Source organism: Ailuropoda melanoleuca, chromosome 2 (genome assembly GCF_002007445.2).
Source record: "Ailuropoda melanoleuca isolate Jingjing chromosome 2, ASM200744v2, whole genome shotgun sequence".
Lineage (NCBI taxonomy): Eukaryota > Metazoa > Chordata > Mammalia > Carnivora > Ursidae > Ailuropoda > Ailuropoda melanoleuca.
In genome coordinates, this window is record NC_048219.1 from 107,050,118 (window position 1) to 107,077,794 (window position 27,677).

Genomic DNA, 27,677 nt, shown 5'->3' on the forward strand with positions numbered 1-27,677 from the left:
GAGACAGTTTGACTTCTTCTTTGCCGATTTGGATACCTTTTATCCCTTTTTGTTGTCTGATTGCTGTTGCTTCGCCTTTTTATTCTTGGTCAAGAGCTATAAATGTAAACCAAGGGCCGATGGGCCTCAGAAGCTCCCCCTCCCATCCTGTAAGAGGCCAGCTGGGGAGAGGTCAGCTCCACAGGGCCCTACAGAAAGGAAGCAGCAGTGTGCTAGGGGTCCCTGAGTGAGAGTGAGAGAGTATGTGTGGCAGAGTGTGTGTGTGTGAGAGAGGGAGAGAGAGAGAGAGGGAGGGAAGGGGGGGCAGCGGGGGGAGAGACAGACAGACATCACAGAACAGGAAAGCAGAAACAACAGCGTGTGTACTCTGCAAAGGCAAGGGACCCATCGGTGGGGAGTGAGGGGGCTGGTTTCCAGATACACTCCAGCAATTGAGGAAAATCTCCTAATCAGAGGGAGTGCTCCCTGGGGGCCCAGTGGTTGGATGGCTTCCACAAGTGTCTGTAGCTCTGTGTGCCCCAGAGCCCCCTATCACCTGAACCTTCAGGGAACTGCCCTTGACAGGTCCCGTGTTGTGCTGGGGACTGCCTGCGCCCTGAGCTCTTTGTGGTGGTCTCTGGACATCATCCCTGGGCAGGCTTCTTCCACAGCGGCCTCAGCTGTGTTCACAGACATGTGCACACGTCTGCTCACCTCCCGGGAGCACGTGCCTGGAGTCTGAGCTGGGTGACCAGGGGCAGGAGCAGGAGGGTTTCTTGATGGCTCCTGACAATTAGACTCTGTGGGATCTGACAGTTGGAGAGCTTTCCACACCCCTGGTTAGCAGTGTACGAGGCAGCAGGCTTGAGTTAAGACATAGCAGCCGCTATAATTCACCTAAACAAAGAAATAACTTAAGCATAAATCTGTATTGTAAAGCTCTGTTCCCTCTGGAATCCTGTAATGCACAGCTGAGTTCTGGAGGACCCTTTCTGTGTGTAGGCCAGTGGGGGTATCCTGCGGAGAACCTAGTGGCCCCCAATTTTTTTTTTAAAGAAAATCCATAAATCCCCACTTTCTGCCCTTGTTTTCATGGTCCGTGACCTTCACGGTCTGGGTGCCCACATCTCCCAGCTGGCCCACCAAGACCAGAGGTGTTAGGGCGTTTAGAGAGGTCACGGAGCTCCCTGGTGACTGCAAGAGCATCCTCCGAGTGCGTGCTGCCCTCCCGAGCACCGAGAGCCGGGCAGGCAGGCTCAGAAAGGCCCCAGCAGATGGGCTGGGAATTGCCCCATTCACGTTGGCAAGGGCAGGCACGGGCCAAGCGGTTCGTGGGCTGGAGGAAGACGAGAGGGGGCAGGAGTACTGGGGAGGAGGATGCTTTTCCCCCAGCTTTTGGAAGTGTTCCAGAGGCAGCAGGAGACCTAGAGTTCCTCCATCTGGATCCCAATCCTGTCAGCAAGAACAGAGATCTCAGTGAACAAAGCGACATGGAGATAGTTGGCATGTGTGGACATGCCAGCACGAGACGGGGAGGGCGGTGGCAGAGCCCATCCCGTGTCTGCCCAGCCAGGGTGACCACGATGATAATGACGGTGGTTGCGGTAATGGCAGTAGTTATCATTTATCAAATACTTATGCGAAGCTGCATTCTGCCAAGTGCTCTATAAGCACTAATTTAATTTCTGCCCCTCCCCCATGAGTTAAGGATTATTTGTCCCCACTCTACAAAACTGGAATCCGAAGCAAAGAGAGGCTCATGGAGATGAAGTCAGGACTCAAACTCAGGGCCGCCCAGCCCCCCTACACCTTCTTCTCTGAACCGGTCCCCACCTGGCACACTGGGACACCGTGCTGGACACCTGCCGAGGCCTCCTTGCTCTCAGGGCCACAGGGTGGGTGGGACTGATGTAGCCCAGGCCAGAGGAGAAAGGACGTGGCTCTTTTTTAAGATAACAGAGTGGCTGTGTTGGTTAGCCCCGCAGGCAGTGGCCCCAGTCTGAGTGAGGCAGCAAAGCCACAAGGGTCTACAGCCCACAGACCTTCCAGCTGTGGGGAGACGATGGCAGGAGGAGCAGGTGTGCAGGTGTGCAGTCAGGGCTTGGGTTTGAGGTCCTGCTGCGCATGTCCTGAAGCCTCAGGCACTTAACCTCTCAGGAGGGGGTGGGAGGGAGCCTACCATGGCCATGGACCCAGGTGACTGCGGAGGCCCAGAGAATTGATGCCCCGGGACCCTCCCCCTCCCCCAGGAGACCATCTGATGGCTCTCCAGCAGGAGACTAAGGCCATGTCACATGAATCCTTTTAAACCGCCAATAAAAATATTAAATGTAGTTTTTCCAAGTAGTTACATAATGTGTGTCTTTGCCCCCGTTCTCGCTCCTCCGCAGGAACCGTTGTTAAGGCTTTAGGGTGCAGCCCTCTCGAGGTTTGAAGCACACACACGCAGGTCTATCCGCTCTGCCTCTCCTTCTGTCACTTGCCTTCCTCAAGGACAGCTCCTGCATTTCTGCCTCATTCTTTCTCAAGGGCTGCGGAGACCTCTCAAAAAGCACAGATGTGCTGCAAACTATTCAGCCCTTCCCCTCTTGATGAGTATTCAGATTATTTCCATTTTTTCTTCCTTATGATGCTTCGGTGGGTAGCCTCGAACACACACACCTTTCTTGAGCTGGACTCCTGGTGGTGGGGAGTGGCTAGGTCAGAGGGTGGCTACCATTTCCTTTTTATGACACATGCACCCAGCATGCTCCGCGCACCTCAGGAGGTGGGCCCGAGGAGCCAGTGACAAGGACTGTCCCCGCCTCTCCAACCCTCGTTGCCTTTCTCTTCCTCCTCAGGTACGAGGTGACCTGCCAAAGCTCAGAACTGGCCAAGGACATCCTGGTGCCCTCCTTCGACCCCAAGAACAGGCACTGTGTGTTTCAAGGTGACCTCCTGCTGTTCAGCTGCGCGGGCGCCCACCCCCGGCACCGGAGGGTCTGCCCCTGTCGGGACTTCATCAAGGGCCAGGTGGCTCTCTGTGAAGACTGTCTATAGCGGCCCCTGGCTCGGCCCCACACTCACTCTGGGGGGGAAACAGTGGCTCCGGCCCCACTGGGACAGGGCCAGGGGGCAGACGTCATGTCCTTCAGGGACTCTCGCCAGAGCCTGAACTTTATGCTGGAAGGTTTCGATCTGGTATTGCTCCTTCTGCGGTCCGAGCACCACAGCGGAGTTCTCCCCAAAACAGAAGGAGCAGATGCCAGGCTGGGAGCCTGGCTTCTCCCTGGCACAACTTTGTTTTTATTTCTCGAGGAGACTGTGTCACTGCAGCTGCTCCGAGGTAGAGAGTCTCAAGATTGATTTAAAACAGAACCAGGAGGAATGGAGCTTGTCGGAAAGAACTGTATACGGGAACATTCCTAAACCCAGTAACTTATTTATTTGGGAGGGAGGGAGGGGGAACAGGGGAGGGCAAAGAGGGATGGCTCACACGTCTTGTTTCTCTGATTTCCCACTGTTTACCGTCCACCTTCACTGTATTATTACTCCTGTCTGCTTCCGGAAGGAAGCAGGAGGGAGACAGGGTGCACTGTGGGGCCGGTGGCTCACTTGAGGGCAGCTGCGGGGACCGAGCTCCTCAAAGTGGATGGTGGCAGAACAAAAGAAAATCTTGTGTGTGCTTTGCCTGTGTTGTTGTCCGAGAGCCCAGCCAGGGACCAAAGATGGGGCCGCTTTGCAGTGAGAGCTCCTTTCCTTGACCCTCTCCCCTTCCCCCTCCCTCCCGCCATCACACATACGCACGCAGGGACGCATACACCTTGGCCCTAATTTCTGATGAGGATCCCTTTAGGAAAGAAATGCAGGATTGGGGAAGTGACATTTGTTAGTTTTTGGTAAATCCACCCTCCCTCCAACGCCATTGAAAGGAGGAAAGTAGAAACATGGGTCACACTTGTTTACTCCTGAAGAGGGTTATCCGAGCTGGGTGTGGACAGGCATGAAGCTAAGAACTGGTGATGCCACCAGAGCTGTGCTCCAGACAGGCAAGGGCTTGGGTTCTGTTCCTTCTCAGGGCTGATGTCACCGGAGTCGCAGGAATGAGGCGCTCAGTGTACCTGATGTTGGCAGGGGCGGCAGGGGCAGGCCAGGACTAATGTGGTGTGTGGTCCTGGCTCATCACCCATGGGTGTGGGTGTGTGTCTTGCACAGGGTTGGAGTCTGATGCTGGCTCTTACTCGAGGCTTGAATATTCTGAGAGGGATATTCTGAGTTGGCAGGTTGGCCCAGTCAGACTCACGGATGCCCCCACTAGCCTCTGGAGTTCCTTGTCTCTGCTGAGGTGGGAGCTCCCCATGCCCATCTGGCCCTGCTTCAGTGCCCGGGCTAGAAGTATGTGTGTTTCCTGTGAAGCCCCTGGCACTTCCAGCCTGCTAACAGTGAGCCCTCTTCTCCTTCTTGCAGAACATCCCAGTCATGAGTTGTGGCGTGATCCACCCAGCCCTCGCTGGTGGTTCTGAGTGCCTTGGTCACCTAGCACCACGCTCCACCCCTGCAGCTCTGTGCTTCCTGGCACCCTGGCTGCCTCGGCCGGGCAGAATGGTCGGGCAGGGCTGATGGCTGGATGGGCCTTCAGGAAGGGAGCTAAACCAGGAATCCTGCCTCGTGAGGACCACAGGGCATGTGAGCCTTTAGGTATGGCAAGTTAGATTGTGCCTGCTTCTGGAATCTTCCCTAGTGCATAAATAGTATCAAATGCACAGCCAGCCTTTTTATTTCTTAGACTCTCAGTGGGTCTGAATTTCACCTCTAATCCCAGAGAGAGAAGGGAGTGAGGAGCAGCAGCCAGGGTCTCCCCCACGTTGCGGGTGGCCCCTGAGCGCATGTGACAGGGAGGGTTCTGACAGGGAGACCTGTACCCTGAACGTGGGTGCAGAGGTCCCCTCAGGAACTAGCTGAAAGCACTGTCTGCCTGGGCCAAGCAGCAAGGGCTTAAGTCCAGAGGGAATCTTGGTGTTAAGGTGTGTTTGTGTTTTTGTGTGTGTGTGTGTGTGTGTGTGTGTGTGTGTGTGTGTGTGTGTGTGTGTATGAATGTTCCTGCAAGTTTTGCAAGGGCAATTTCTGCTGTAGGAGAAACAACTGCCTTCCGTGTAGTTAGGAACTGCTGTTCCCTATGAATGGGCCTCTGGATTTCACCCTAGGTTGTGGGAATTCCCCTGAGCTCCGAGGGCTACAATTCCTGGGCCAGTGCCGCCCCCTCCTGGGCTCTTCTGGGAGCTTCCAGAGGTGAGGGTGTCATGCAGGCATTGGGCCAGCAGGGGGAGCCTGCGGGCTAAGTCTTGATTCTCTAGGTTGGCCAGATTAACCCATTTTGTAGAGCTGTTTCAATAAGCACAGGGACTCAGAAGGAAAGGAAGCTGGAAAGCACGGTTCCAAGAAAGATGCTGCGCAGGCCTGGCGCTCCAGAAGCTGCAGGGATTGTTTGTGGCTGTCCTGTTTGCTGAGCTCAGGGCCTCTCCACCTCCCCTTTCCTCTCCATCAGGACTCAGGTCTAGCAGTCCAGCCGAGCACTTTCCCACCCTTGAACATTGCTGTGCCCCACCTCCCCCGCAGTCCAGTAGTGGCCAGAAGAACCCCGACTTCCACAGGTGGGGCTTCTGCTTCTGGGGCAAACCCACACTCCATGTGTCCAGGGCATTTTGCACAGAGGCAGCAACACCCAAATGTATAGCAGCTCCCAGGGCACCACTGCTATGGCCCAAGTCTGATCAGTGTCCCCCCCCCCAAGAGGAAATTGGGGAGGGGGCTTCCATCTGTCCTGTGTGGAAGGGGCACAGTTCCTGGCTGCCCTGGGAGAGGACTGTGCCTCTCACAGTATAGCTGGGAGCCTTTGGTGGTTTTGCTACTGCCAATCTGAACAGAATCCTCCACCAATGTTTAATTGATTTCCACAGGGACAGAGATCCTAAGTCAGGATCAGTGTCTTCCTGTGTCGTAAGCATACCTTGCCTGTCTGTAAGTTTTTGTCCATTTTTTCTCCTAAGTGAACTTTGCCCCCCCCCATGATCCTAAATTCTTAAACATGAGGGAAATTTATCTAATTTATTAAGAGAAAGCTTTCCTTTGAAACATAAACACTTTCAGGAGTGAAAACTCCCGAAAGGGGAAGCACACTTCTTTTAATGCCAGTAAAAGCCTCCTTTATTTCATGTATGTAATTTGATTTGCACATGTACAAATGGAGACACTTTTTTTGCATTTTTGCCAGATTGGGTTTTCATCACTGCTTTAGTTTGCCTTTTTTGTGTGTGTTTGCTCTATGTTTTGAACTATTAAGAGTGTTTCTTTGATATTTATTGTTTTTCTGATGTGCCTTTTCACTTTTCTTTGGGGTTGGTTTTTAGAATCTGGGTACCATGTAAGGAAGATCGTAGACCCCTCCAGTTTGAAGACAGGACACATCCTTGTGTCAAGAAGGGTGCTCAGGCTGGGCACCAGGAATACCCTCCCAGCCCCCTAGGCCACGGCATCTGTGCTCTTACACCCCCGTGAGGCCAGGAGAACCCCCAAGAGAAGGGCTGGCTTCCTCCCGGGCTGCTCCACATCTTTGGATCTGAGGACTGCTGGTCACCAACGTGCCAACAGGCCTGTGCTCCCCACAGCTCGGGCACCCGCTGAGGTGTGGCTGGGGCAGAGGACCAGTCCTATCTGAGAGGTTGCACTGGGAGAAGAGCAGTCCCCACTGAAACACTTGATCTGATCATCATAAAGGGGAAAGAACATGCACCTCTGTTGTTTCCTTAGGGAACACGGTTTATTTTAGGAAAGGTGACAAAACTGTATGCTGGCTACAGGTGGATTTGTGCTTTAGGGACCAAGGCAGGCCACCCCATTTCTCCAAGGTGGTTTACCTAGATTGTGTATATAATTGGGACAAGTACCACCCTTTGCCATGCCCCCAAAATCCTTGACTTAAAAAAAAAAAGAAAAGTCTATTTTGTTAACGACAGGCTCCGTTGGGTTACTCTCCCAAGCCTGGATTACTTTATTTATTTTAAAATATTTTAATTTCCACTTGGCTTCGTTCTAATGCCATCCATCCCTGTAGGGCTGCCGAGCATGTCCACGGGAAGAGCTGGATGGACAGAAGATGCAGACTTCTTTAGGGAGGTGGGGGTTTCCTCAAGTGGAGGGGGAGTCCTTTCATTCCTGTCGGCTTCTTACCTTCTTATAGCAAAAGGGCAGATTAGCTGTATAGTCTCCGATGCTTTAGCACTTAGGGCGTTTGTGAGGACTCCGTGTTTAGCCGTGTCTGGCACATAGTAAGCCCTCGTAAATGTTAAATATTGTTTATTATTAGCATTTCATAAAATTTGAGAAATAGCTAAGTAATACCTACATGAAAATACTCCTCCAAGTTGATGGAATGTTGTAGGAATTTCTGGTTAAAGATGTTAGGATGTCCGAGTCCCATGCCCCTCCTGCTGATTGAAATGTTACTGTACCCCTGAATGCACTGATTTGCAGATATACCCGACTTCAGCCCCAGATGCAACAAGGCTGTAAGAATGTATAAACTGGAGATGAAAAGGGTGATCCACATGCTGGACCTCACCCCTTGATGTCTTCTGGACCATTCTAGGGTTCTTCTTTGTAGAACTTTTTGAGCAAGAATTAAAATAAGTTCTATGATTGTACCCCTTAAATCAAAGTTAACTATATTCCTCTGAAATGAAATAATAAAGACGTGTTTTATTTAAGGAGAAAGGAATGACCAATTGAACCTTCTCATTCCCCAAGAAGTCCCTTTGCTGATCCCTGCTGGCCAGAGTGGCCCCTCCACAGTCCAACCCACAGGGATCAGTCTCTGGGCTGGTTAGTGGTCACGTGTTTGTTTCCGCCCCATTTCCCTGGAAGACCCACCTCTCCCCTAGGCCGGCTTGGCTAGCCTGGGGACCCCAAGACTATCTGACCACTCAGGTGGAACTGTGGTGGGCAGAGGGGTTGGGGGGTGGTCAGAGTGTCCTCAGAACCACTCCCAAGAGGCTGCTCATGGTTCAGTGATGTTTTCCCAAATCACCTAAATACCGGTTTGCTTTTTGTTTTATTGGGATTTAGCCTCTTTCTTCCCTGTTTTAGAGTTTTCTATCTTGGCACTATTCTGGATAGACTGCAGTTGGGAATATGGAGGAGTTTGCTGGAGTCCGGGGTCCTTCAAAGTTGCTTTAGATTCTTCAGCGGAATCAGCAATCTTACATGTTTGTGGGTGTAAGATAGATAGATTGGAATTCACCTTCAAAGCACTGTTCCCTCTAACCCGAGATTCTGTGGCACCTTAGGACCCCCCTCCACCCTCCCCTGGCAGCTGGTGAGGACAGCAGGGGGCAGCTGTGTGCTTCTGTGGTGGGGGGCCCATGTCTGGGGGGCAGGGGTGGGTGCTCAGGCGAGCAGTGCCGCAGGCCTCGAAAGCCTTGCTGGAACAGCTGGACGGGACCTTAGCATGGTCCGCCACCTCTGTCAGTCAGTCAGTCAAAGCCAAGATGGAGCAGAGCTGGGAAGCAGTTTGCTTGCTGTCATGCCCAAGTATTCATGGGACAAGAGCAGAACAATCGCTGCCAAAGGAGAGGGCGACAGACATCCTTTCTACCGTAGTTGCTGTCACAACCTTGATGTCCTTAAGCTAATGGCCGTTTGCGTGTGTGTCTTCAAACAGCTCCTGGTACAACCGTTTTCTACTGTTCACTTCTGGGGTTACGTAGTGCGGGAGTCTGCAAATAAGGTGTCGCTGTCCAAATGTACTGTACCTGCATCGAGAACACTGCTTTGGTTTCCAATGTTGTAGAGAAAACTAGGGAGAACTTTATTTTTCAATAAACTTTTGCTGTGTGACGGGTGGCAGTGGTTTTTGGGGGTCTGGGCTGGGTACAGGGTCCCCTACGGAACAAACCCAGTGGCATCCCCCAACCAGCATCCACTGATGACGTGTCACCGCTTGCAGACACTCTGCGGAAAATGCTGATGAGAAGGTACGTGTCAGGAGTGGGGAGGGAAAGGTTTTACTCGCGAGTAGTCTTTCCCAACGGAATTGGAAAGAGGACTGGTAGGGTGCGGGGGGGTGCCCTGGAAAGGAAGGAAGGTCACGTCCGTACCCACACCAAGGGCTTGTCTGTGATGATCCTGGAGGGCCATGACCAGCCTCTTGGAACTCCTGGCTCCTGCCTAGAACGCAGATACCATGCAGTTCCCATCATGCATCTGTGGGACCCAAGTCCCAAAAAATACCAGAAGAAACGAGTGCTTACATTTGGGGGGACGGGGGTACTACATCATAGCTTCCCCTCCCAAAGCTTCCACAGTGTATGCTAGACAGAGTGAGAAAAGAAATCTATCGAATCGTGCATTTCCCAGACCCATTCAGTTAACATCCCATGCAACACTCAACATGCTGTCTGATGAAGCCACGTGGGACGCATCAGATTGAATCAAGGTCAGTGACGCCTCAAAACGAACCACCTCCCCTCAGCGAGCCAGTGACAGCCCCCTGGGAGCTGGGGTGTGGAAGGCAGGGGCAGGGCCCGGGAGCATCATCCCGCAGTCCCAAGCACCACCAAATGAATGTGCAGCCCCCCTACCTCGCAGGGCCTGCAGCACCCATCAGGACGGTCCCCCCCCCACCCAGGCACAACGGACCCCCGTCCACAACAGAAACCTGCCCAGAACAGTGAGCACGCTCCAAGATAACCTCCCCGTACCATACAAAACAGGTAAAGGTCTTTATTGGTCAGACACTGTCACCCGGACGAGCAGCAGCGCCAGAGGTACAGAATGTTGTGTGCTGGGGGGACATTTGTACAGAATCTATGCCTAACGTCACATCACCAGAGAACATCGCGTTCCTTACACAGGGGCAAGCCATCTCTAACAGACTGTAACGTACCATTTCCACTTCACACAGCATATAGATATATGCATATATGGAGAGAGTATATAATTATTTATTACAAATAAACTGCTGTTTCACATCTCTCAAAAATGGATCGTGTTTTTACATGTAGGCTCTGAATGTACAAGAAAGGCTCATGTGCTTAGTTCAACCATGCAAAGCTCATACGTGTGTCACTAAAGTACTTTAAAAATAGAATGGTCTCCTTTTGGACAAATCTGTTCAGAGTCAGGATTAGTAAAACAGTATGAAACTAATGAAATACCTTGATAGAAATTAGGAAGTGATCTGTACGGATGGTTCTGGGCATGTCAAGGGGCGAGGAACAAAAGGTACAGTCTTCCCTTAAAATCTGCCAGGAGAGAAGAAACTCTGGAACGGGGGGTGGCGGAGGCCACCAGGGGTCCAGAGGAGGTGGGTCTGGTCAGTTGCTATCCATTCCAGGCTTAGAGCACCACAGAGGAACTTTCTGCCAAGTAGAGATCTTATCTTACCCACAAGAACGTTTTTTACTGCAGAAAAGGTCAGTTCTCGCTGGAGGTGGGGAAACCTGTCCCCACTCCTGTGCACGTCGTCCTAACACAGTTGACAGGGGCAGAGGAGCACAGGGGAGCAGTGCAGACTGACCTGCCGGGCAGACCTTGTTCCCATGAACACAAACTTGCCAAAAAAGAAATTGGATGTTCAGTGAAGTGTTGGCACCATCTGCCTGTGTGGAAACCTCGCGGTCCTCACGGTCTTCGGATGCAGCGCAGCCGGCTCGGGCCTCGCCGGCCACTCACTCAAACATCTCATAGTGGCGGGTCTGCCTCACCCTGGGCACCATGTCGATGAGGAGTCTGCAAAAAGGAAACACAGAGGTCACCCCCACGTGGGCCTCCTGCAGCCCTGGGGCAGTAAGCAGAAGGCTTTTTAAAAACTATATATACTATAAAATTCAACCTTTTAAAGTAAACAATTCCGTGCATTTCAGTATATTCATAGGTTGTACAAACCATAACCACCATCTAATTCCAGAACATTTCTATCACCCTGAAAAGAAACCCCATACCCACCTGCAGACATTCCCCATCCTCCCGTGCAACCCGCTGATCTACTTTTAGTCTCTCTGCTTTGGCCTCTTCTGGATATTTCCGCTCTCTGGAATCACCTAACATGTGGCCTTTTGTGACCAGCTGCTTTCATCGGATACCGTGTTTTCGAGGTTCATTGGCACTGCGGCCTGGAGCCATACTTCATTCTTCTTGGGGCTGAGGAATACTCACTCCACTGTATGGTTCCGCTACATCGACCCACTCATCCATTTTACAGACACTGGGGCTGTGTCGACCTTTTGTCTCCCATCGGTACTGCTGCTGCTGCGATCATTCGTGCACGAGTCATTACGTGGATGCGTGTTTTCATCTCTCTGGAGTGGACACCGACGAGTGACCCCCGCTGGGTCAAACGCGAACTCCAGCGTTGAACACGGTGAGGAAGTACTCAGCCGTCTCCAAAGCAGCCATCCCATCGTACATTCCCACCAGCAACGGGGTTCTAATTTCTCCAACTCCTGGCCAACTCTGACTGTCCATCTTTCTTATTATAATAAGCTATCTTCATGGGAGGCAGAAAGCGCTTTAACAGTCAAAAACCCAGTGCCTTTTAGAAATGGTTCCCTCGAAGGCCAACCCCAGCCTGGATGCTGGAACGGAGTCAGTGATGTCTGCACAGCGCTTCTTGCGTGAGAGGACTCAGGCTGGGTTTATCCTCGAATGCAGCCCTTCTGCAGTGACACATCCCCTCTAGAAAAAATTATCTGAGTGGGGTCTGGCGGAGCGGTGCTGCTGGGCCCTGCCCCCTGCAGCATCCCATGGAGCAGGTGGCAGGAGGCGCTTGACCACAAATGTGCCTCCCCAGGGTGTCATTACAACCCTCATTAGAGAGAAGGGAAGGGGCACCAAGCTTCAAGCACCAAGGGTGAAAGCACCACAGAGTGAGCTATCAAGGCAGCAGACAAAAGTAAAAGACTGCCCGCCACAAAAATACCAGGCCCATGCTGGGGGCTTTTCTGGGGGCTTTTCTAGTCCTCTGACCTCACCCGGGCTCAGAAGGGTCACGGGCAAGGCATGACGCTCAGGAGTGGCAACTCGAGCGCTCGTGGGCCCCGGGGAAGTGAAGACAAAAGGAGAACTTACTTGACGCCGTAGGCAAATATGGTCAGGCCGATGAGCACACCGATGCTGCCGTCCAGGTACCAGACCGCCGCGTTATGTTTGAACACCTCCGCACTCAGCAGGATGGAGAAGCCCATCACGCCACCCACGAGGGAGTTAAACCCTGGAGCAACAGCAGAGAAAGGCTGAGGGCAGGGCCAGGAGCACTTTCTCAGCCCCCAGGGAGACTACCCACATGCCAGCCATGCCTCCGCATCCCCGGCTCCCATCCCTGCCGAGCCTGTGGGGGCCGGGGCACTGTCTGCACACAGACACAGATCCTTGGCGACTTGAATGTCTGCGGGGCCACGGACCGAGCTGGGATCTTCTCAATCCTGCGAAGTCCGATGATGATCCCACTTGGCCTGTGAGAGCGCTGGGTTACGCAGAGAGAGATGAAACACCAAGACCAAAGGTGATGCAGGTGGAGGACGGGGGGTGGGACTTGCCCTGCTCCCATCTCCTTTCCCTCCAGAGTGCCCGTCAGCTGAGGATTTTCACCCTCCAGAAAGGAAACGCTGAGTCTAGAATTTGCAGCAAGGTGGCAGAAAAGGCAACCGAAACAGAACTGGAGCTAACAGGTACTGATCAGCCTCTCCTTTCACACAGGGCACATCTGCTCCCCATTTCATTTGAGCTTTGCGCTTTCAAGAGCCACAGGGGAAAGAACAGCTTAGAAAGGCTGCTGGGGGCCCACCAGGCGTGAGCTGCAGGAGTCCTCGCCCGCCCCCAGCAGACAGCCGCCTAGAGAGAAGCTGTGGGCCCACGCACCTCCCCCACGACAGGCCCCCCTGCGTTTCTGGGGCAGCTCCACCAGCTCCACTCAAAAGTGCTGGTGCCAGGTTCAAGCAGGAGGACTGGGACCGAACCACCTCAGGTCATATGTGGGGGGCTGTACGCCAAGGAGAGGGTCCAGATGAAGGGCAGGGGAGTGTGGAGTTGAGCGAAGCTTGGGTCTGATCTCTTTCTCATGACCCAGAGGGTGGACTCCAGTAGGCCTCGCCCCCTGAATGGGACCGAGCTAGAAGTGGGCCGACGAGGACTGATGGCCTCTGAATGGGACGCTCCTCTCTTCCCTCAAGTCTGTCCTCTCACCACTCCAGCTCTCAGCTGATGCCACGACCTTGGCCTGCTTCGAGCACGTACTCCAGACAATATGTCGTCTTCCCAACACCAAACCAACACCCACCCTGCTTGCTACTCTCCCGGCTCCCCATCTGCAGCTGTGTTCCTGCAGACAGCCAACTCCTTCCTATTCCTGGAATTCTGTGCACACTCCTGAAGCATTCCCCCTGGGAGAAACCGCCCCAGGCCTACAATGTCCTTCCTGGACCTCATGACACCCACCCCCCAACCCCGGCTCTGCGGCCCTTCACACAACTCCTGGAAGAGCTGTCTCTCCAAGCCCCTCCCGCTCTCCTCGCCCCTCCCACTCCAGCACCACCGTCCTGAGGTCATCAGTGACCAAGCTGCCACCTGCTCGGGTTCATAACCTGCGCTCCTCTTTGCATGGCTGGTGTCCTCTCTCCACTCCAGCCATCCCTTCCCGGTCGCTGCTGGGTCCTTCCCTCCCCTGGGGGCTCCCCTGTGCAGTGGTGGGAACTCCCCCTCCACCAGCCCTGCCTCCGCCCTCCCCACACCACCACACCATTGTCTCTCAACGTGCTCTTTGGCCTGACCTCTCTGCAGAGCTGCACCCACTCAGCAGCTCAAACTGAACACGTTCAAAGCAAAAATCGCAGTTTCTGCCCGCAAACACCTCACCCTGTCACTACCTTCTCTGTAAATGGTGCCACCATCCGCCCAGCTGCCAAGGCCAAAAATCGAAGAGCCCGTTCTGGACCTCAAATCTTCATCAATCCCAAATCTAACCCGTCTGTCAAGTGATCCTTACCAGCTGCTCCTCCCAAACTCCACGTGACCCCAGGGCACCTGCCCCTTGACTGCACCCCTGCAACAGCCTCTCAGCATCTTCCCTGCTGCCCCCCCATCTCCCTCCCTCTCTCCCTAGACAGCAGCTAAAGGCCTCCAATGGAAAAGCTGCCATTTCTGAATCACATCCAAACTCTTGAAGGCTGACACGAGCTGCCATGAGCAGCCCCTCTGCCTCTCCCATCACGCATGGCCCTCCTGTCCACTGCCCTCCACCCACACCACCCCTGCAGCTGCCCTGGGCTCCCCAGAGCCTCGGGACTCACCCCCAGCCTGCGCCTCTCTTCCCGGGGTCTCCCACACTGCCTCCTTCCCAGGCTGAACCCGCGGGGCCCTGAAGGGATTCCTCCCTAGCCATCCACATCGTCCTGCCTTCGCTCATTCTGCTGTTGTTTCTTCCCCAGAGCTCTTCACTTCCTAGCATGGTATTTCTACTTTTTTTCTTTTTACAAACATCCCTTTCTTCCCCAGTAGAAGCATAAGCTTAAGGACAGGGATTTTGTCTCTCTCGCTGTATTCCAAGTCCCAGACAGGCTGGCACTTCTCAGGGGCTCAGTTGATGGCCACGTTAATGGATTAACAGATGGAGGGAAGGAGGGCCTGGAACATGGCTTCAGCTGTGCTAAGGGGGCTCCTACGTAGCAGCAGCCAGGCTTAGCTGACAGAGAGAGAGAGAGAGAGAGAGAGAGCGAGAGAGAGCGCCAGCCCCGTCCAGGCAGGGTCCGTGGCTAGGACCCTGAAGGGTTTGCTCTGAGAGGGAGGGTTAGAGTCCAGGCAGAGCGCTCACTCCTCGACTCCAGGCTGGAGCCTGAGGCGCCCTGGAGAGTCAGCCTCCCCACTCCCTTCTCCGGGCTGTTCAAGCTCCAACCCAACTTCACCTGAATAAAGGTGGTGGGGACTGGGAAAGGCAGACACCTCCACCTTCCTTCCATCTGGGGGCCACATCCTCCAACGGGCAGCCCAGAGAACCACAGTGAGAGGGGGGCCAGGACTTGCCAGGAGCCAGGAGCTGGCGAGGGCTCTTCCTGCCGTGGCCCTGACCCGCGCTCTCATATCTAGCTGGGCCATCCCTGCCCACCACCCACAGCAAGCACCCCCACCCCTCACCCACTGAGGCCTCCTCTGACAGCCGGCCAGCCTCAGAGCTCGCCCTGGGTGCCCTGGAGACAGCAGGAGAGCAGAGGCTGAGTGGTGACCCTGGCTTCACCAGAGATGTGCCCCACCAGCTCCAACTCCCAGGTCCAAATCTCCACATCTTCCACCTCTAACCGTGGAGGCGAGGGACATGCAGGCCCCGCCGTGTGTTGCCTCCCGGCTTCCCCTTGTCCAAGTGGCCCCTGGTGGTTGGTTTCTATGGTTTCTCCATGCTCACCTAGCTCTGGGCAATGAAGAAACAGACTCAGCATCCTTTCAATCTCCACTCTCCATGCCGCCCCTGTAGCAGCCTCTTCTAAAGTCTATGTTTCAAAAGCATTAGGGCCCACCTGCAGCCTTTCGTCCTCGCCATGGAAAGCTCTGTGCCAGCTGAGTCCATCCCCGGCCCTGACGTATGGAACTCACTGGCCCTTTCTCCCTGACTACCCATGCAATCCTATCCTTGGTTCTGCCTCCACACACACCCCCCGAGGGGAACAGCGGGTCCTGAGAGGCCGTATCTCCCTCCTGTCTTCTGATCCATCAGGATCCTCTTTCCCTTCTCCAATTATGAGAAGCTGGCATTTACCCTCTTGCCTCTGGTGGTCCCGAGTCTTCCTGTCCTTAATACATGGAATCAGGACAGTCCTCTTAAAAAGAAGAGAAAAAAAAGGCTCCGCAGCCACAGCTTCTCTCAGAGGGCCACCAAAATCACCAGCAGAGTCCATTACTCTGTCCCAGGCTAGCTGGGCTGCACGTTGCATCTTGGGCACTCTCAGTGTTGGGGGAATTTTAGTTCAGGGGGACTAGAACCAAGGGGAAGACGAGGAGGAGCTGGCCACAGCCCCAGGGCAGACTGGAATCATGTGCTCCCCGCTCCACCTTTATCAGGGGCACAGGGGGGCCTGGAGCCCACGGAGAAGCCGGTGGAGCTGAGAGAGGATGCAGAGAGCAGGTGCGAGTCCCCCCGCCGGCCACTAGGTGTCCGCTCAGCTCCAGCAAGTCACCCTGCCTGCAGCTAGGACGTGGCTGATTCCCCTTCCCAGAGGGGCTGCCTCTAGTGGGCTCCGCTCACCTTTCCCAGTGACGGAGCCTGACACAGCTCAGCTTTGCAAGCCCGCACAGGAACCCGGCACCAGCACCCAGGCGCTAGGCGACAATTCTGTATCTGCCAGGCCACATCCTTCAGCATTGAGAGCCCGCTGGAACCCCGCACTCACAGCCCTGCCCCCCAGACCTCCCATCTTCACCTCCACGGCCCACAAAGCCCTGTGGGTCACTGGCTTCTGGGCACTATCCCCACCCCTCACCCAGCCTCAGGGAGGCTCTCCGGATGAGAGGCTCTGCTGGTCTGGCTTTAATGACTCGGGAGGGATCTGTATAATGGAACACATTGATTTTATGCAGAAAGTTCTAACTGAAGTTCTTCCTGCACTTGAAAACCGGCAAAGCCTCTTGGAGTTTCAGAACTTGAGGGACTGAGAACAGTGGGCCAGGCACCTGCACTCAGATTTCCAGCTGTGGCTGCCGGCAGCTCTGGAGCTCCTCTGCTGGCTCCTGGGTGGGAACTCCCCCAGGACCTCGCCACGATCCCCCTCTGTCCGACTGGGACTAGTAACGTGTTGTGCAAAATCCTTCTACCTTAAATAATACAAAGCCAGCTTCAGCCTAGTGCTGACAGCAAAAATCGCATGTTGACCGAATATTCAAAGCAACAAAACCAAATCAGACAAGATTTACTGCACTGCATGGCACAGAGCAGGAGTGTCTGGAATTTGCCCATACCTGTTGTCCCGCTTTCCCTGAAGGTCAGCTTCCTGGCTGTAAGGACACAACCCACCCGGACCCAGGTCACGTACAGCTCCTGCGTGGGAAGGGCCACCACCCCAGGTGACGGATAAGGCCCACCCTCGCTCCCTGCATGGAAAGCAGTTTGCTGAACTTGCTTGCGTCTTGGAGAGAAGCCCTTGGCTCGCCCCCAGCCCCCAGGCCAGACCGCGAGAGGGGCATTCCCAGGGCAGCAGCCGCAAGGGATGCCCTCCAGAGCCAGCCCCTCAGAAGACCCCCGACATTAAAGATAGGCAGGGCTCCTGAAGCCCATCGTGCCCCATGCTCCCAGAGGGAGGGAAGGAGAGAGAGGAGATGGTTACACAGGGCTCCCCACGTCAGCTCATCAACGAGGGAGTAAAACTGGGAGCCCAGACAACACAATTAGCCGGAGGCTGTAACTACTGCTGCGCCGTCTGCTGGCACCCCACCAAGCAGAGCTTGCGCACCCCCAGGGGTCCCTTACGGGTAGCGGGCTCGGGCATGGGGTGCCCACCTACAGTAGTGCTCTGTCCTTCTGGGTCTGTCTCTCTCATCAGCCCCCAGGCACACAATTCAACCCTGAGCGCTGCCCGATTTACAAACACTGCCACCGCGTCCTCAAATCCCCCCATCTTCCACCCCGCTGCCCTCGCTCTATCCAGGCCACCGCCATCCCCACGGCTCCACAGACTTCTCCCACCTCAGCTCTCCTTTCCTCCGCTGTCTTCCACCCAGAGCCAGAGGGCTCTTTAGAAAACATCGATCAGGTCACCATGTGTTAAATATTTAACAAAACCTCCAGAATCCTACTGTAGACTCGATGTCCTGCAGGATGTCTTGCCATCTCACCCCACGTGCCCCTCCGATACCCCAGACTCTCTCCCACCATGATCCCCAGCATGGCTCGCCCACTCTCTGCCTGTGGGTGGAACAGTTTCCACTCAAACCATCCACTTCCCTTTGTCACGACCCCTCCCTGGTTCAAGACTCTGATGGAAACACTGCTTGTGTGTAGCTGGTTTTGTGGGTGAAGATTATAAAGTCAGACGTTATTCATTAGGGGTGCCTGGGTGGCTCAGTCGGTTAAGCATCTGCCTTCGGCTCAGGTCATGATCCCAGGGTTGTGGGATCCAGCCCTACATTGGGCTCCCTGCTCAGCGGGGAGACTGCTTCTCCCTCTATCTCTGCCTGCTGCTCCCCCTGCTTGTGCTCTCTGTCTCTAACAACTAAATAAAAGCCTTAAAAAAAAAAGTTATTCATTAAAAAAATACTTATCTTTGTGGTCTTCTCCGTACACCATATAAAATGGTAGGAGGTGAGAAGGACATGGAAGCCTGAATAGAAACTTAGCATCTGGAATATCCGACAGGAAGTAAGACTGCAGTCAAGGCAAAGGGCCCCTCGTTCTGAGCCCCACGCTTGTGCTGGGAGGGGCGGCTCTGACTGCTGGGTCCACACCCAGGCTTCTGGGGAAGGGGGCACCTCTGTGTGTCCACTGCAGTCGAGCAAGTAGATAAAATGCTGATGCCCTGCAGGCCAGGGGGCTCTATGTCCTCAGGGCCTAAATCAAGACTGAACGAGGAGCCTGGATGAGTACCCACAGCTGGAAGCCCAGAGAGCAGTGCTGACAGGTGCAGCCTCCCCCGGGCCTGCCTTCCCTGGCCCTCGGGTTCCAGGTAAAGAGACCTGGAGAGGAAGGCACAGAGCAGCTGCTGGAGAAGCCACAGGCCAGCCAGGCCTCCACTCTCTGTTCGGGCCTCTGGGGCCCTGGCAAAGCAGTGTCCCTCAGAGCAACAGAACAGCACCCCAGAGGGGGCTGGAGAACCGACACAGACACCTGGCTGACGCCTGCCCAGCCTGCAGCTCTCAGCCAAGCACACCCTGGGCTGTTCATCCCCAAGTGAAGGAGGGCTCCATGTCCAAAGGAGGCGTTCTCTTTCCCAGGTGAAAGAACACCAGACCACAGAGATCGCAGGAATGAACTCTCCTTCTCAGGTTCTGGGTCTGCCCCCAGAGACGACAGGGCACCCATACGGGGCCAGGGTCTGACGGGACCATGCACTAGGCTCGGCTTAATGCAAACCACCTAGAGAGCCCCGGCATCTCAGTGGGGGACAGAGCCCCCAGATGGTGCACAGGCCAGGGCGTCAGGCACGCGTGCAGCGTTCTCACGGGCCGGGACCACAAGCTCTTTAGATCTGGCTCTGGGAGACAGCAATCCGTTTATACCAGAGGGGTTGTCTAAGTGGCAAGTCCACTTCCGGGGACCAGGTGGGAGCCCACACAACAGTGGGGCAGAAACGTGAGAGGGGGGTTCTGATTCTGCCTTAGGGGCTGGGTTCCGCAGTGAACGTGGCGGCGCCCAGCACCGTGGCCGGCACACAAGCGCCCCGTACAACCCGGCTGGCCCCGGGCTCCTGCAGCACCGTGCTGTGACAGCAGCAAACCCGGGAGCTGATGCGGGCCGGCTCCTGCCTTCCCCCAGCCTGCCGTGGGTTCACCCGGGAGCTTGAGAAGCCAGGCTGGGCCTCCCATTGCCCGAAAGCAAGAGCACGGAAGAGGACGGCCCAGTCCCAGTCGCCAATCCCTTTACTCTCTTAAACAGCTTTTGCTACTTAAAAAGCTTTGGTTTCCTATGGGCAAATGGCCTCCACAGCCCCAGGCAGCCCTGCCTTGCAAGGAGGCCACCAGCAGGCGCTGCTGGAAGTGGCATTTGAGGAAGGTTGGAAGCTGTCCATCTCCCCTGGACCCCGTGATGCTGTGTCCTGGCCTCTTGGGTTAGCCATGGAGGCAACACCAAACCTCAGCGCACACCTCATAGACTGAGGCACTGGTGTAATTACGACTTCCTGGACCCCACCTCCAACTCCCAGAATCAGAATCTTCAGGGGGTCAGGCTCTGGAATCTGTATTTTTAACAAACACCACAGGCTGGGGCACCCTGACCCACCCTGTTAAGAGGGCACAGTGGAGGTGATTCATGAAATTTATTAAATTCCCGGGGTACAAGTCATCTGCCCTGATATGGGAACCCTGAGAATCATTAAACAGCCTGAGGAGGGGAGAATAGTGAGGAACAGATTTTAAATTGTTGAGCTCTTCTGCAGGACAAGCAACTGAATAGCATCTTCCCTCACTGTGAGCTTAGCCCCCCAGAGATCAGGCACACTGGCCTTACTCACCATCTGTTATGAGTGCTCTGCTGGTCAGAACCTTCCCCAGCATAAACTTCAACACAGCCAGGATGCTGCAAAGGATCCCACTTAAAATGGAGACGCTGAATAGGAAATCATCCTGGAAGAAAAAGTTCCAGATTTCAACAATTCACCTCCTGTTAGAACAGATTATCTGCACACCACTTGCCTTAAAGATCAGCTTTGTTCCCTGAACAAATAATCAGTTGGGTATGCTGCCACCAGGTGGGAGTATCTTCTTGTTCTCATTGGTCAGTTAGTTACCTGTGTCACTGGAATTGGAAAAGATAATCAAAAACAGATACTCCAGATTTATATTCCCTTAGACACTAAGTATTTCTTTTCCCGTAGGAGAATCGCCTTCACTCTTCTGCCAAAATGTTCGGCAATCACTGATCAATAACGTGATTGGATGGAATGCTAAAAACAGTGCATGCTATGTGTAGTTTTTCATAAAGAATTTAAAAAGCAGCTGGAGAATACGGGAACATGTAAGTACACCACTGGACTAAGAACACTTCAACACAGAACCTCTTGAATTGGCCACAGGGTCAGTTATGGCTGAAGCTACTTATAACCATGTTTTTTCCTTAAATTCACACAAGGCAATTAGAAGTTCAAATATACCCTTCAAGGTGTGGAAAAGTCATCTAAAAATAAAGCCTGCTATTGACGTTATCTTAGCACTTCCTATCAGTTTTTACATTAACTTTGCAAGCAAATGAATGAGTCACACGAGCAAAAGCCAGCACCACCATCTCATGGCATTAGGGCCCACCAGGCTCCTCAACTTGGAGCTCCCCTGCATCGCTCCCATGAGACACAGCCTCCAGATTCTCTCCGATATTAAAATGCAACTTAGAGCAGAAATCTGATAAAGCATCACATATACAAAAGAAGTAAGATTCCTTAAGCATCTTACTACTCAAATTCACTAACCTAGTGCCAGAAAGCTGGGAAGAAAGAAGACAGCCTGTTTTTCTGGCTTCAAAACTGAACAAATTCATTTGAAAAATCCCCTCCCTGGAAACAAGATATCTGCAAGGCATCGGAGGATCTCCCCCGGAATACTGATCAATGGTGGTTGGTCTTAACATATGTCCCCAGATCTTTTGCTAATCCTTCTTCTAGGAGGTGCAGCTGAATTCCCTCCTCCCTGGGTGTGGGCTGGGCTCGTGACGAGTATCTAACAAACAGGGTATGGAAAGGGGGAAACAGTGACTTTGCAGGGGAGAAGCCTGGCAAGTGATCTAAGCCACGTGATCGAGATTCACAAGGCCATTAATGAGTTATGCCAATATCATGTGCTCTCTGATATGACGTGACGTGATGAGAACAGGTCTTGGGGTTCTACCCCAAGATCCATGACCTCAGCTGCATCTTAAAAAACACCAAATGAACTCACACGGCAGGACAGTCTACGAAATATCGGAGCACTACTCTTCACACATGTTAAGGTCACAAAAGACAAGGAACAACCAAGAAACTGTCACAGATTGCAACCTATGGAGACAGAGGACTAAATGCAACATGGTGTCCTGGACTGGATCCTGGAACGGAAAAAGGATATTAAGTGGAAAAGCTGGGAAAACTGGAAAGGAGCCTGGAGTTTTGGAGTTTGGGCAAATGTGCCCTGATCATCTGTGTGAGATGTGAACGTTAGAGGCGGCTGGATGAAGGATATATGGGAATCCTCTGTGACATCTTTGTGACTCTTCTATAAATCTAAAATTATTTCAAATTTTAAAGTTCTTTAAAATGGTCACCTCACTGAATTTATTATTATTATTATTATTATTATTCACCTGCTCAAATTATCAGTAAAGACGATGCCAAACCTAGCCTTGTGGCAGATCCCAAGTCCCTGCTGTGCATGAGGTGACAAGGCAGGATCCACGAGGGGTAGGGGTGAGGGTGGGCTAGGATCTCCAAATCACAACTCCTTTTGTGCAGGGACTCAGTCTAATCATGGGTGTTGGCACCCACAGGACATAATGCAACATATCGACACAGACCCAGTTGCTGACAGGATTCAGAAAGCCTAAGCTGGGAGACTGACACAGTCAGGCACTTTGAGACCCCACATTCAGAGGCTGAATTCTTGCTTTGCTCACCCCACATACCTGAAGCCTGATTCCATCCAATCTGTTGGCAAAGCCTTCATCCCTAATTCCCAGATGTAGAGAACATCTGTGTTCACCCCATCTAAGTCCCAAGAAGCTGGGCATCTTGAGACGAGCCACTATGGCTTTAGCAGTCCTCTCCCAGGTCTGCTGGATGGAAGGCTTGGCTGAAAGGCAGCGAGGCACCAGCAGACCTTTGCTCGCATGTGGACTCCATTGCTTCCTGGGGAAACAGACCCGAGCGTTCGCATCTCAATTCTCTCTTCCACAGGGGGAAGGGCGATACCTGCAGCCCCCGGCAAGCAAATAATGTGCAGTCCGTGGAGCAATTCGTGGTAAAGGGCCCAAGCACATGATCCACGCACTAACTCATTCCACCAAACAGCCTTGCTCAGTGCTGAAGGCGAGCCCCAAAGTATGCTAAGCACTCTTATAAAAGAAACGTAGGGAACTGATTACCTAGAAAAAGTATGCATGGTGAATGTAAAGAAATCTGACAACAACTACGAGTGGGACCCGCAGTGGCTCATTGAGCCTTCTGCTTCAGATCACCCGTGCCACTGAGGCTACACCAGTGGGGTCAAATGCAGTTCCAGTCCATCTCCAGGGTCCCCGTTGTCCTTGCTCTGCTTCGCCCTATGCCCCCATCTCCCTCCTTCCAGGTGCCCTGCTGACTTCACGGACAACAGCCCCACCAGCCTGTAAAGTCTCATCCCTGCACCGAACAGTAAAGCCCATTCTGTACCATTCAGAGCGCTTCCCGTTCTCTGCTTGAACCCAAATTCCACTTCAGATGGATCTTCAGAGTGCTTACAGCAGGCTCCGGCTGCTGAAGAAGGTCATCAAGACCTGACTGCTGGGTGACGTGCGAGCTGGACCAGGCACTTGGGGGCTCCCCATCCCCCCCCATCCTTGGAACATGAGTCCCACTTGCCCTCCGCACTCCCAGAAGCTTCACCAAGGACGCAGCCTCAAGAGATGTGGTGCTGGGGCTCCCTGGACTGGGTCTGCGACTGAACCCAGGTGGGACCTCTGAATAAATGTTCGAGCCTGGGTGGCCAGGATTGCGGGAATATACTCATCTCGTGGCCACCCCACGGCAAGCCTCATGAGTTAAGTTCACTTGCTTATAAAACCTACCCCCAACAGTCTGCAGGGGTCTTCCTCTGTCTTCCATCACCTCCTGCCCTCCACATACGGGGGCCAGTTTCAGATCACAGCTGGGAAGCCCCGGGGAGCTTGTGAACTAACAATTGGTGAGCCATCCAGGAAGGAGGCATCCGCAGGAGTTGGCCATCAATCTCTACGTGGGGAGGAGTGGCCCATCTCTTAAATGCTTGTGGACTATTCTGTGACAGCAGGGGTGAGGCTTTAGTGCACCTGTGAGAGGCACAGCGCCCAGCGCACTGCAGCACCAAAGAGAAACAAAGGGCCACGATGGGCTGGCCTCTACTGTGAGCGGCTCGGCTGGCCACCGATGCCCCCCACTCCCCAGAGGCTGCAGCTCGGGTTACCGAGTTGGAGGGAGAGCTGAGGATACAGGATGTATGGCCGTCCACTACTCTGCTGGCTCCAGGGCTGGCCGACAAGGGGGGAGGACAGGAGCAGCAGCTGGAGACCTTAGCGCGCCCTTCTGTGACGCTAGGAGGGTGCAAGGGATCTTGGAAGAAGATCTGGGCACCTGTGACAACGCCTGGTTAGGATGCTAAGCGGTGGGATCTCTGGGAAACTGAGGAGAATGAAGAGGAGGATTTGGTGGTGATTGGTGAGGACACAGACCAAGGAGCCCCATGCCGCCAACCTTTAATAGAAGGGAAATTTTTAAAGAGCAATTAAACAAAACCCTCCCAGGAGAAAAGGCGCATTCTTTCTCTGTGCCTTTAAGTTGTGCATCTTATGATGCCTTTGAAACGTAAGCACCCTGGGAAATAACCACAAGACTACCCACAGAGACTGAGGAGGAAAAGGGGGAAAGAGGACTATTAGATACAGACTGCCAGAGGAGCCTCTAGGCCCCAAATCTGGTCCTCAGCCTCCATAAGTTTACTCATCACGGGCTCAAGTTTGAGAATTAAGGTATGGGGTCTCGAACGCGTGCCTGTGTGTTACTTATGTCTGTGGATCTACGTTACGTGTGTGTGATGTTTTTATGCCACCGGGGGCATCGCCAAAGTTACTCTGTAAAAGAACCCTATTTAATTAACTTAAGGAAAATAAGCTTTAATATCAAACATGTACTTCTGTAAAACTAAAACATAATTTTCTTTCATCTGCTAAAAGGACAAAGTTTTCTTGGACTATTGGTCTTCTTTTCGAGGAGATTATGAAAGGCTTTTCTTTACCTTTTAAATCATCTGCCAAGAAAACAAAAGATTCTGTGTTTTATCAAAATAATCTCCTCTGCTTCATGTTATCTTTATCAGGCCTTTGATTACTTAACAAACTGAGTATCAGAAGAGGTATGTTTTTCACAACTATGTAACTTTCTGTATTTGCCTTTTAAGTCTTTAATTATCGCTTCGGTTAAATGGATAATGAAGTATTGTTTCACGGTGACCTGTGATCCTATTTCATCAAGTGTTTTTAAATCTTTGGATATTTTTGACAAGCTTCCCCAAAATCAAATTTTCAATGAAGTCTTAACTATGAACTAACTTTGGGATTTTCCAGAGTCCCCAGAATATCTCAAAAGATGTGTTCTCTCTCCTTATGAAAGGAAGATGTTGAACTAATTAGGCTTATTTGGTAGGTTAAATTTCATGGGAAGCGTTGTCAAATATGAATGATGCTAAACTTTCCTTAGGGCACATTTATTTGAAATTCCTAAAAACCTGGTAAGTCCTGGTAAAATGCTATTAGTCATAATTTTAAAATGTATGTCACAGAAATAACCAAATTCTTTCGTTAATTACCTTATAATGAACTCTCTTTAAATCTTTAACCATGGCCATTTTTAAGTCTTTTGTCATTTACAGACAGTTACTGTTTTATTCTGATTCTTTGGCCAAAAGTGTTACTGCAAAAGTGCTTCATCGTCAAGGAGAATCACGGAAAAGATTTTGATTAGTAAAGGTTTCTGATAACTAAGATCAACTTGCCTTCATGTGGAAGGGACAATAATGAACATTTCAGTATCCCCCAGGCCACCTGCGTAGCCCTACAATATGTCATGGCCCTGTGCTTGTGTCTTCTTTCCCCACGTCAGTAAAATGGGCCCGTGACATCAGTGATAAATGTTAACATGTGAAGACTGCCTTTGCTGCAGGACACTGTGCAGGCTTTGCTGGAATATCTGCAAGAGGGAAAAAGTGGGCAGTGAACCCGCACAAAATTCAAGGCCAAGTTGCTGCAATAAGGTGTAGGGAGTTGTTTTGTCAGAAAAGATGCTCGTTGCCCCCAAAAGCTGTGATTAATAAGCTGCAAGCCTCTTCATCCCTTCGGGGTGTGAATGAGCTGGAAACCTTGGTGGAGATTTGGGTTTTTAGAGGACTCATAATCCCACCTGGCACCATGCCCCGGTCTCTTCTGCCACTGGTAAAGAAAGGGCACATATGGGACTGGGGATCAGAGCAGCAAGCCACCTTTGAGAAGGCGAGAATATTAATGAGGCCGACGAAAGCTCTGGGCATCTCCCTAACAGGGCTACCATTTGAGTTAGATGTGTCTGTGACTCCGGAAGGTAGGAGTCAGACCCTGTGGCAGAGACAACAAAGGACAGAGTGCCCCTAGGATTCTGGCCCAGCTCGGGAAGGGGACAAAACCTGATATACCCACAGGGCAACAGCTCGTAGCACGTGCACAGCATTCCTCCAGACGGAACCTCTCGGGAAGGAAGGAACCACAGCCGCCACAAGACTGCTGAGAGCTGTTCGTGAGCACTAGCTATTGACCGGTGGCACGGACAGTGGGCTGTCCTAAAGAAATTAACCCTACGGCTTAGACAACGAGAAGCCAAGGGACGGATGATTCACAGGTGGGCCCTTGTGGGGTCAGGATGTGTGGAGGGACATTTGGGTCTGCCTGCAAGAGCCTGAGGCAGTAAACCATTGGATACCCCTGGCAATCAAGAAGCTGATGCCCTGGAAAAAAAATTTTTTTAAAAGCTGATGCCTTACTTCGGAACGAGGTCCAGCAACTGATCCTTGAATAGGTACAGAAGACTGGGTATAGAGAGGGGCCCCCACAATGCTCAGATGAGATGGCGTATTGCCAAGGATGCCAAACTGCACTTGAAATACAGTGACTTGGTTAATGTTCCAAGCATGTCCTACGTGTTCTAAACACCCAAGGCAACCGCCAAAGGAGTCCAAAGCCAATCACCAGAGCTCCCAGCTGGTGAGGGCGGCAAACTGATTATATTGGTCCCCTCCCTCTGAGTGAGGGTTCTAAATAGGCCCTGGCTTGTGTGGACACTGAACCTGCCCTAAGCTTTCCCAGGTCACCGTGCAAACCAAGCTGTCACCATTAGGGGATTTAAAAAGCCGAGTATGGCTACCCTTGCTGAATAAACAGTGATGGGGGTCACATTTCAAAGGTCATGATGTGCAAGACCAGGCAAAAGAACACAACATGGAATGTAGGTTCCACCTCCCCTATAACCCAAAAGCAGCAGGGTTGGTAGAAGGGAAAAAATAGACTATTAAAGCAGCAGATTAAATTGCTAACAAGTAAAACCACCTTGACGGGTGGACGGAAGTACCGTCCCAGGCTTTCGACATTTGAAAGATCAACCAGGGGGGTCTGTGACCCCATATGCCAGACCCAGGATCCCTGCCGAGGCCCCCAGTATCATCAACGTACGGAAGCCTCAGTCAACAGCCATGCCCTGACTCTCACTGTGGATCAATATGCTGGGCTGCTGAGAACACCAAGCCCCATCACACCAGGGAAAGGAGCTATCTACTGGAATTTGCAATGGGATGTCCTGCCAAGATGGGTGAATTACTTCAAACCGCTGCATAGGGGGAATTAATCTCCACTGGGATCCCATTGCCCTCATGCACACTGGACCTGCTGAAATGCACTACCTGGAATGAACACGTGCCACTGAAAGAGGCGAGAAAGTGGGGGTCCTGGCCTGCCATATCCTGACCCTGGTCCATCCACCTCCCCCGGCCGACACACACGGTATGTACAACCAGGTCCAGTTTTCGTTTTGTGTTTTTTTAAGATTTATTTATGTTAGACAGAGAGACAGAGCACAACCAGAAGGGGCAGAGGGAGAGGGAGAGAGTCTCAAGAGGAATCTGCACTGAGCACAGAGCCCAATGTGGGGCTCGATCTCACAACCCTGAGATCACGAACCAAGCAGAAATGAAGAGTCGAGCGCTTAACCAACTGCACCACCCAGGCACCCCAACTAGGTCAAGTTTCTAAAGTTGCCAAC

General features: G+C 52.7%; 2 protein-coding genes across 7 annotated transcripts in view; one reads left to right on the forward strand and one right to left on the reverse strand.

Moving 5' to 3' along the window:
* The window catches only part of MGAT5 (alpha-1,6-mannosylglycoprotein 6-beta-N-acetylglucosaminyltransferase), a 329,395-nt gene extending 320,545 nt beyond the window's left edge, over nucleotides 1–8,850 (forward strand). For all 6 annotated transcript variants that reach the window (XM_034654457.1, XM_034654459.1, XM_034654462.1 and 3 more), the window contains one exon: nucleotides 2,820–8,850. In XM_034654457.1, coding sequence (XP_034510348.1) covers nucleotides 2,820–3,018 — 199 coding nt within the window. In that variant the 3' untranslated portion in view covers nucleotides 3,019–8,850. The remainder of the gene's footprint in view (nucleotides 1–2,819) is intronic.
* A 1,086-nt stretch (nucleotides 8,851–9,936) lies between these two features.
* TMEM163 (transmembrane protein 163) overlaps nucleotides 9,937–27,677 on the reverse strand; it is a 221,394-nt gene continuing 203,653 nt past the window's right edge. Inside the window, exons 6-8 of the mRNA XM_034654463.1 lie at nucleotides 20,157–20,268; nucleotides 12,082–12,223; nucleotides 9,937–10,743 (exon numbers count right to left, since the gene is read on the reverse strand). Coding sequence (XP_034510354.1) covers nucleotides 10,683–10,743; nucleotides 12,082–12,223; nucleotides 20,157–20,268 — 315 coding nt within the window. The 3' untranslated portion in view covers nucleotides 9,937–10,682. The remainder of the gene's footprint in view (nucleotides 10,744–12,081; nucleotides 12,224–20,156; nucleotides 20,269–27,677) is intronic.